This window comes from Daktulosphaira vitifoliae, unplaced genomic scaffold (genome assembly GCF_025091365.1).
Source record: "Daktulosphaira vitifoliae isolate Bord-2020 unplaced genomic scaffold, ASM2509136v1 Scaffold_1, whole genome shotgun sequence".
In the NCBI taxonomy this organism is placed as follows: domain Eukaryota; kingdom Metazoa; phylum Arthropoda; class Insecta; order Hemiptera; family Phylloxeridae; genus Daktulosphaira; species Daktulosphaira vitifoliae.
In genome coordinates, this window is record NW_026099572.1 from 16,366,502 (window position 1) to 16,375,103 (window position 8,602).

General features: G+C 22.2%; 1 protein-coding gene across 8 annotated transcripts; it reads right to left on the reverse strand.

Moving 5' to 3' along the window:
- Positions 1–216: 216 nt before the first annotated feature.
- Positions 217–8,163, reverse strand: LOC126910448 (kinesin-like protein KIF20A). Of its 8 annotated transcripts, none has more exons than XM_050693031.1 (26): positions 7,957–8,163; positions 7,754–7,849; positions 7,265–7,474; positions 7,116–7,189; positions 6,902–7,056; positions 6,639–6,838; positions 6,178–6,457; positions 5,935–6,118; positions 5,620–5,748; positions 5,286–5,560; positions 5,158–5,210; positions 4,922–5,028; positions 4,730–4,841; positions 4,449–4,577; positions 3,772–3,834; positions 3,601–3,711; positions 3,431–3,514; positions 2,938–3,141; positions 2,812–2,875; positions 2,250–2,310; positions 2,077–2,188; positions 1,945–1,983; positions 1,799–1,872; positions 1,704–1,744; positions 657–778; positions 217–595 (listed from the first exon to the last, which is right to left on the reverse strand). In XM_050693031.1, the coding sequence occupies exons 3-26, from the start codon at positions 7,457–7,459 to the stop codon at positions 521–523; spliced, it is 2,943 nt and encodes a 980-aa protein (XP_050548988.1). In that variant the 5' UTR covers positions 7,460–7,474; positions 7,754–7,849; positions 7,957–8,163; the 3' UTR covers positions 217–520. The 8 variants fall into 8 exon arrangements, with proteins under 8 accessions (XP_050548988.1, XP_050548984.1, XP_050548983.1 ...); XM_050693027.1 differs by having other exon boundaries at positions 2,059–2,188; positions 7,265–7,493; XM_050693026.1 differs by having other exon boundaries at positions 2,059–2,188; positions 8,005–8,162.
- Between the last annotated feature and the right edge of the window lie 439 nt (positions 8,164–8,602).

The window sequence follows — 8,602 nt, forward strand, 5'->3', positions numbered from 1 at the left end:
TGCCGAAAAGTTATTCCTTTAAAAATTTGGAAAATTGATTTATCCTTAATAAAAATTATATTCTAGTGTCTTTTTCTTTAATTTCTATGTTATATCAAAAAATATATTACAATTTAATTATAATGAAATAAAATATTTAAGGAAATTAATTTTAAAATTATCTTTTCCATTTAACATTTCATAATTATTAATTATATACTTTAGTAAGCTATTAAATAATGTAATAGAACCTACTTTTATTAAAATCAATTAAAAATATATCTATTTTACACATATATTCTTTAATGATAAATAATATTAAGATAAAAAATAAGAATAATTGAGTTTAACATAAAATCACATAATTAAAAAAAAATACATAGCTCACACAAACATAGAATCTCAGTAAGATAATTACACATATATATATATATAAATATAAAAAAAAAAAAATTGAACAAGAATTGCAGTTTCCTTGATTAGAAAATTGATTTTTACAAAACTAACTGTATTTAAATTTAAATAATAAATATTGAATAATTTACTTCTTTTTTCGAAGTTTTGACATATGATGAAGTGCTCGTGCAGGAGTAGGTATAAAATCTAATGCATTATCCTAAATATAGATAACATAGTTTTAATTTATCAAAATCATTTAATATAATTAATGTACTTACAGTTACCATATTACTACTATCTGTTAATGGTGGTTTACTATCAAATAGTATACGTTTTTTAGTACTTTTTGAAATGTTATTAATAGCATCATCTAACAATTTATCACACATATCTGGTGTACCTGGAATGATGTGTATGACACTTAATTAAAATATAAGTATAACAGTTACAATATTAAATTTCAATAAAAGATATGTTCAATTTAAATAATAAGTAAAAATTAAATTATATCTAGTTGATCGTATCGTATCGTATTACTTTGCCCTTAGAAATTGAAAAAATTTCCATGATTCCCTGTAAATTGGGCAAATCTCCAAAAAATACAATTGGTAAATTTTTTTTCTTAAAACTCATTATTTTTTTAAAACTAAATTAATAAAAATAATTTCTTTTCATATAGAAACTTAAAGTATTTCTCTTTCATTTGATATAAATTTTTTGAAAATCTGACTATTTACCTGCCCACAGAGACGGATTTGAAAGAACAACTTTTTCAACTTAACTTTTGAAAATGTTCCAGAAATACTGTGTCCTTTAAATGTTTGTTAAAATAAAACTTATGTTACTACTATAAATTAAAAAAAAAAATTGTCTCTTAACAATTGGCTTCCGTAATTGAACAAAAAATGTGAATTTCATAAATACACATTCTATTGTTGTTATTTTTAAGTACTTAAAGCTGCCATAACTTTTTGAAAAATGAACGAACCAAAATCATTTTTTTTATTATAATAAATGATAGTTATTTTAATCACAGTCAGATATCATCTATAATTGGTCCAATTATGCCATGTGCACACTATGTTGCGACCCCACTATGCTATAATACCGTTTTATAACTAAAAGTCTATTGTACTATAAAATTTTTTCAAAAATAAAATGAATTCAAACTCTAGTTAAAACTTTATAGAATATAGTATATAGATAACTTCCAGAGCTTATCCATTAAAATGAAAATAATGTTAATCTCTTATTTTAATAAAAAAAAAAAAAAAAAACTTAATATTCTACTTAATACAAAATATAATTAAATATAATCTACTAACCTTCATTAAAATGTTTTATTTTCCTAAAAATAAAAATTTCTCTATTAATTAAATTATAAAAAAAATTTATATTTAAAATATTTATTATTACTAACTTTTTAGTAGATGAAGGAGTTTTATTTCTACATTTCCTTTGAGGTCTTTTGTCGGAATGACATTTGGAATTAACCTAGATATTATAAACATTTTAATCATGTTGTAAATTTTAAAAAGTAATATTAAAAAAAAAAAAAGTTTAAACCTCATTTTCTTTTCCTTCTGATTCTATTGTATACTCAGACTTAAAAAAAAAAAAAAGTTTATTAATAAATACAAATATATAAACTAGTGTATATATAGTTTACACAATACATACTATTATAGTATTACTAACATCAGTCAATACACCAATACTTTTCATTTCTGGTTTAATGCTTACAGTTTTCAAGTTTTCAGTCAAATTCTGATTAATACTCTTTAATTCGGAAGAAATATTTTCATTTTCTCTATAAAAATGATGTCAGAGTTACAAAATAAGCACAAATTAGTTTAACTACTTTAAATTACTTCAGTTTATATTCTAGCTCTTCAATATTCTCTTTTAACTTTGAAATAATAACATCTTGATCTAAAACGTAAAGTTAATTTATATTTAAAATTAGTGAAATAGATAGTTTAAGTTGTACTTAAATATTAATGTTTACTTTTTTATACAAAAATATAAACTATATCAACTATTTTTTTACAAATATTAGACAATTTTAACAAAAAAGTCAGGAAGTCAGCTGNTGGTATGAAGCAGAGAAGGCGACGTGGGCCGCCCTGAAGCAATGCCTCACGGCAGTTCCAGGGCGGTCCACACTAAAGTCGAGGAAGAAGGGAAAAAAATAAAAAAAAAAAAAAAAAAAAAAAAAAAAAAAAAAAAAAAAAAAAAGAATATACTAAATGTCATTGCAGGAAGAAGTAAAAACTCAAAAATTGTCATTTTCTTAATGTTGTACAACACATTAAATTTTTTTGAATAAATGAAAAATAAAAAAATTTTAATGGGGAGTTTCTTAAAATTAATTATTGGTTTTACTGCAGTCTTATCAAATATGAATGAGTATTAAATAGTTTATTTTGTTACCAGTAATTTTAGTTGAAAGATTAATATCGTTTGTTAAGTTTGCAGCATTGGCCTGTGATTTTAACTAGAATATAATAATGAATAAAATTAATGGAATATTTTTAACAATTTAATGAAAAAAATTACCACTTCTTTATAGTTTTGTCTCATTGTTTTAAATTGCCTAGCTATTTCTACTTGTTCTTCGCGACATTTTTTATATTTTCCTTTAAGTTTCATGTTCTCTTCTGTCAATGTATTGTTCATTTCTTGGAGATCTTTAATAGTTGCATTTAAACTAGCTATAGTTTCTAATTTTTCATCCATATATTCAATAATTTTTTGTTCAGCCTAAGTATTAATGATGATTAAAAAACACGTATACAAAATAAAATAACAAATAAAAGTTGTTTGACAAAATCTAGGGATAATTAAAAATTGGTAACAGTTGTCTTTGCAAATCTTAATATACGTAAATATTTTTTCCCCAGTAATTTGATAAGTATTTAATTAAATTTGTTTCCAATTTATTTTATATTTTATTTCAAGCTTTGTAAATTTTTTTTTTATTAAATTATTTATTTATAAATAATTTTTAAATAAACTAGAATATTAATTAAAAAATAAAAATAACACTAACAAGAATTTCTTGATTTAATTCCATTTCAGTAATTATACTATCTTTAGCATATACCGCTCCATTAAGTCTTTCAATTTCTAAGTCCTACAAAGAAAAATTTTAAATAGTATATTATTAAAAAAGTGATTTAAAAACAATGATATTTTATTAATTATGACAAACATGTTTACCTTTTCATCTAATTCCTGAGACATTTCACCATATCTATCACTTAAATCATTTAAAATCCTCTCTAATTTTTCATATTCTGTATTAGCTTCTACTATCATTGATTTATAATTCTAAAAATTAATGGTATATATATATATATAATATTTTATGTTAAGAAACAATAACCTTACCTCAATTTCTTGATTTTTTACATTTAAGTCTTCTTGACACAAAACGTTGACATTTTTAAGAGTCTAAAATTCATCCAAGAAAAATTAAAATTTCTAAATATTTAAATCTTTGCAATAATTTTCATTTATATAAGTAGTAAAAAATATATAGTGGTGTAATGTTTTGACAAATTTAAACTTTTTAATCTACTAAATATGTTAAGTTACTTTTTATTTTTTAATATATGCACTTTTTTAAAAATGTTAAAATCATATTATTAAAATTTTTAATGCGTTGATAAGAACTTTAGAAAAAATATTTAATTACAACTATTTCAATAAATAGAATAGGTATGTAGCACAGGTGGAGTATGTATTATACATATACACTAGCACAAGCCCTACCTTCCCACAATATATACCCTTTATTTGTATAAAAATACTTGTAACTCAATAAGTACTTATCCTAAAGTTGATAACGATCCAATAAAATGTTTTACTTTTTTTTTATTATTAAGAACAAATAATAAAAATTTTGATTTTAATATTCATGAAATACATAATTTAATATATATATAATATAACATAAAACATTTAGTAGACCAAAACTTATTAGATTTGTCAAAACATTGAGGTCCACCTGTGTAATTTATATATGAATTTCATTTAAGTATTTAATTGTATATTTTTCAGCTTACATTAATTTCTGAAATTAATTCCTCTTTTTGAATTTCTAGTTCACCAATTCTAAATTCATAATTTTCAACAGCACTTTTATTATTAGCAATGTCAAAATCAACCACAGCACGGGTGTTCACATTAATATTCTAAAAAAGTGAAAAAAATAAAATAAAAAAGTATTTAATTAAATCATATTAAATAATTAATTTTTTTTATTATAGTATATCCTAATCAAAATATATAAATTTGTTACTTATTTTATTTCAGCAATAGATATTTTTGGTTTATTTATACTTACTGCTAATTTTGTTTCTCGATCACGAATTTCTTCAGCATAATATTGTTTCAACCGTTTTATTTTATTTTCATAAAAGTCTGTTTTATTCTTAAGTGTTGTTTCTTTTTGTTTTCTAAAGTTAAGCAATAAAAAAAATTATATTTTTAAAAATAAATTCATCAAACTTGAATAATTAATATTTTTAACGCATACTGCCAAAATAAATTATTGTCTTCCAACATTTTTTGAAATTGAGAAATCATCTCTTTTCGTAACATTGTTTTTTCTTCATTAAGTCGTATTTCAAATTCATCATCTGCCTATTTTTCATAAAGTTATTCATATTAAATATAAATAATTTTCTGAAAACATCAAAATTTAAAATTTGATGTTTTCAGAAAATTATACGCAATAAAAATAAATAATAAAACTCTGAAGTAATATCATACCATAGATTTATTTCCAAAATTAGTTTCATCATTATCATTTTCTTCATTAATATCTAAATAATTCATATATATAAATTACAATGAAATAATTTTATAGAAATTATTATAAAAAAATTAATTCTAAGTACTTTCGTGTCCTTTAGCATTATTTTTATGGTTATTGGTAACCCATACAGCAAAACTAGGTCTTGGTTTTTTTGTTTTAGTTTTTGCAATGGCTCGTACTATTGCTGACATAAACAAAACTTGTTTAGTTTCTTCATACAAATTAGGAGATGTATCAACATTCACTGCCATAGAAATACCAGTATTATTTGTTCCCATTAAAGCGGTTTGAAACATTTGTGTTAATTTTGATTCTCTGTAAGGAACAAGATTATTTTCACCTCGTTTTTGATTTTCTCTAAAAATTTAATTAACAATTATTAATATTAGTTATATTAAAAAAATATAATTAATTACCGCAAAACAGAGAAGCATTTATTAAGTACAAGTAGGGATGTGTTAATGTTCTTAGATTCTTTTAGCCGATCTCCAATATTCATAGTTTTTTTAAGACGTTCAGAACCAGCCAAATCACAAAATGATATACTACAACAAATACATTTATTTTTCTAAATAAATAAATAAATTTCATTGAAATAGTAAACTTGTTTAGTAGGAATATATAGGTGCATTTATTTGGATTGAGTTATAACATATAAGGGAATATTATGAGGGTAAACATGTCAATCAAATTGTGTTATAAAAGAAATTGAATTAAAAATATGGTAATACCTGCTAGTAATGGCGGTTTTGGGATCAATAATATTTTCAACTCTCATTAATTTTAAAGTAAATATACAATGAGATCTACTTGACAATTTGTTTAAGTTATTACTTGCAATTTTTAAATTATTTCTTCCAAAGGACATAATTTTATAGGCTTCTTCGGCAGATTTAACACAGACATGTGTAAGATCTACATTTAAAAATAAATATTATAAATAGTAAAAATAAAAAATTCTTATTAAATTATACCTCTAACATATACATTTTTGTTTTGATCAAATGAAAGCTTCAGTGGTGTTCTTTTTTGAATATTAGAGTGATTTACTAAGAGATCATATATTGTCTCATTGTAAATCTCTGAATAAGTAACCCAAACTGAATAAGATACATCACCATGGTTTAACACTGCATTTTCATCATTCTTTAGAACTTCAAACATTTTTGTAATGTTGTTATAAGAAAGTTGATCAATGCTACTAACAGTACTACCTTCATCATAATTATTGGTGACACTACATTTAATTGTATCCTGAAATAAAAAAGATATATAGCATATAAAATTTTTTATGCCTATTATAATATACTTGACAGTTGTAAAGAAGTGACACAAATGGATAAATATGTAATTATTAGAATAATTTAATTTGTCTAGGAAAAATATATTCTGCCTCTAATTTACCCAACTCTACAACTTAAGAACTAGTACATACTCCTTGATTTTTATCATTTGTCCAATTAGATAAAATATTTTGACGAACATTTTCTTCACATTCCATTAGATTTTCGTCCAAAATGTGAGCGGCATTGACTTTATCAGGTTTATATTTACATTGAGCCATTAATTTATCATTTAAAGTTCCAAAGACTAGTTGTAATGTTCTAGGAATTAGGCCAGGATCAGAAGGAGTTCCTAAAATACAAATGTATAAGGTAGTTACATATAAAATTATAATATATTAGGATAAATTTATACCATGTATAGTGAATGTTTTTCCAGCATTTGTTGTTCCATATGCAAATAAAAGTTCACTGTTTCCATTTAAAAATCGTAAAACTTTTTCATACACCCAAGTATTAAAAAATTTTTTTTGATCAACATTAGGACCAAAAACACTTGAAAATGTATATCTAAAATATTACAATTTTAAAATATTAAAAGTATAAATTATTTATTAATTTATGCATACTCAGTAACATCTTCTCTAGAATGTCCATTACAACATGCAACTGTAGTGTCACTTAAAATTGTTAGTGTATTATCCTAAATTTTCAATAGTTCAATATATAATTATTTTAAATATTATTTCATTTTTTTAAATTAAAAATAATGTCTCACACTTATCACATTGTTACATTGACGTGGTTTAATACGAAGACAAACATCAATTTTTGGATGGCCCACATTTTCAATTGAGTAGTCTAATACTTTTTTTGGTTTTCCAATTACTTTTCTTTGTCCAAATCCAGTTATACTAGGAATTCTAGGTTCAACATAAGATCCAGTTGATAAATGTTCTTTGGAGTCATCCATAATTAGTCTTTATAACTAAAATAATATTTCTGAGCTATATTAAATTTATAACATAACTTAAGTTAGTATAGAATTTTTTTAATTAAATTTTTAACCTACAAATGATATAATAATAGTGTTAGCTTAAAATAAATATAAGAAGATATTAGCATATTATAAAAAATAAATGTGTATCAATTGAAGTTTTAAATCGCAAAAAACAAATAATTGAGGGATTATTGGTTATTCTATTGTTTATTTATATAATTCAAACAATTAAAATTCATAATCTACTAAATTAATTGAATTACTTACAATATATCCAGTATTATAATTTATACTTAAAGTGTATTCTGATTTGTGCACTACACGTTATTAAGAACGTTTACATCAATCATAGCAAAGCATTAACTAGAATAAAGAAATGTCTATCAATAAGCTCAATATAAATTTAAAAATATGATTAAAAATGAAGAATTACAATGAGTAAATAAAAAATAAAATGAGTCTACACTTACCCCAAAAATGGATATAATAAAGTAACTGTAATTATGTAAATACGATACCCGTAAAACAAACTATAATAAGTTGTACTCCAATATCATATGGATGATCTACCACATAAAATAATAACGGACAAAATTTTGTAAACACTCTCAACGTTCGGTAAGTCAACCAATCAACACACGGATTGTTATTCTAACAGTGTAGCCATATTATTGATAATTAGTTGCTCTGCAGTACTCTTATTATATTATCGTAAATAAAATAAAACATTCTATCAATTTTATTATTTCTTATTTTTTTTAAAAAGAATATATAAAAATGTTTTTATGCTTAATTATTTAAATTTTGCCGTCAAGAATTTTTTAATAGATATTAATAATTTATAAGATTAAAATTTTTTTTTTCATATGATGTTAATTTTAATGATAAAAATTTTTTTTACTTATGTTAATAAAAAAAAACTTTTTTCAAACATTTGCTTTTATTTATGCAAAATTAACAATTAATATTAAGATTTTTTTTAATGAGGTGGCAATAAAATAATGTTAAGAAAAAAGTCGTCATAGAATTCAAGTTGGGTCATTGAAATTTATACTGAATTAAATGTGTAATAATATACAATTTTAATTACGATAAAGTGCTTTATAAGAAATTCTA

Coding starts and splice junctions, on each gene's coding strand:
- LOC126910448 (XM_050693028.1), bottom strand. CDS start 7,459: ATGGATGACTCCAAAGAACATTTATCAACTGGATCTTATGTTGAACCT. Junction 7,057..7,115: donor TCTAGAGAAGATGTTACTGA/GTATGCATAAAT, acceptor GTAATATTTTAG/ATATACATTTTCAAGTGTTT. Junction 5,029..5,157: donor ATTTTGGAAATAAATCTATG/GTATGATATTAC, acceptor TATGAAAAATAG/GCAGATGATGAATTTGAAAT.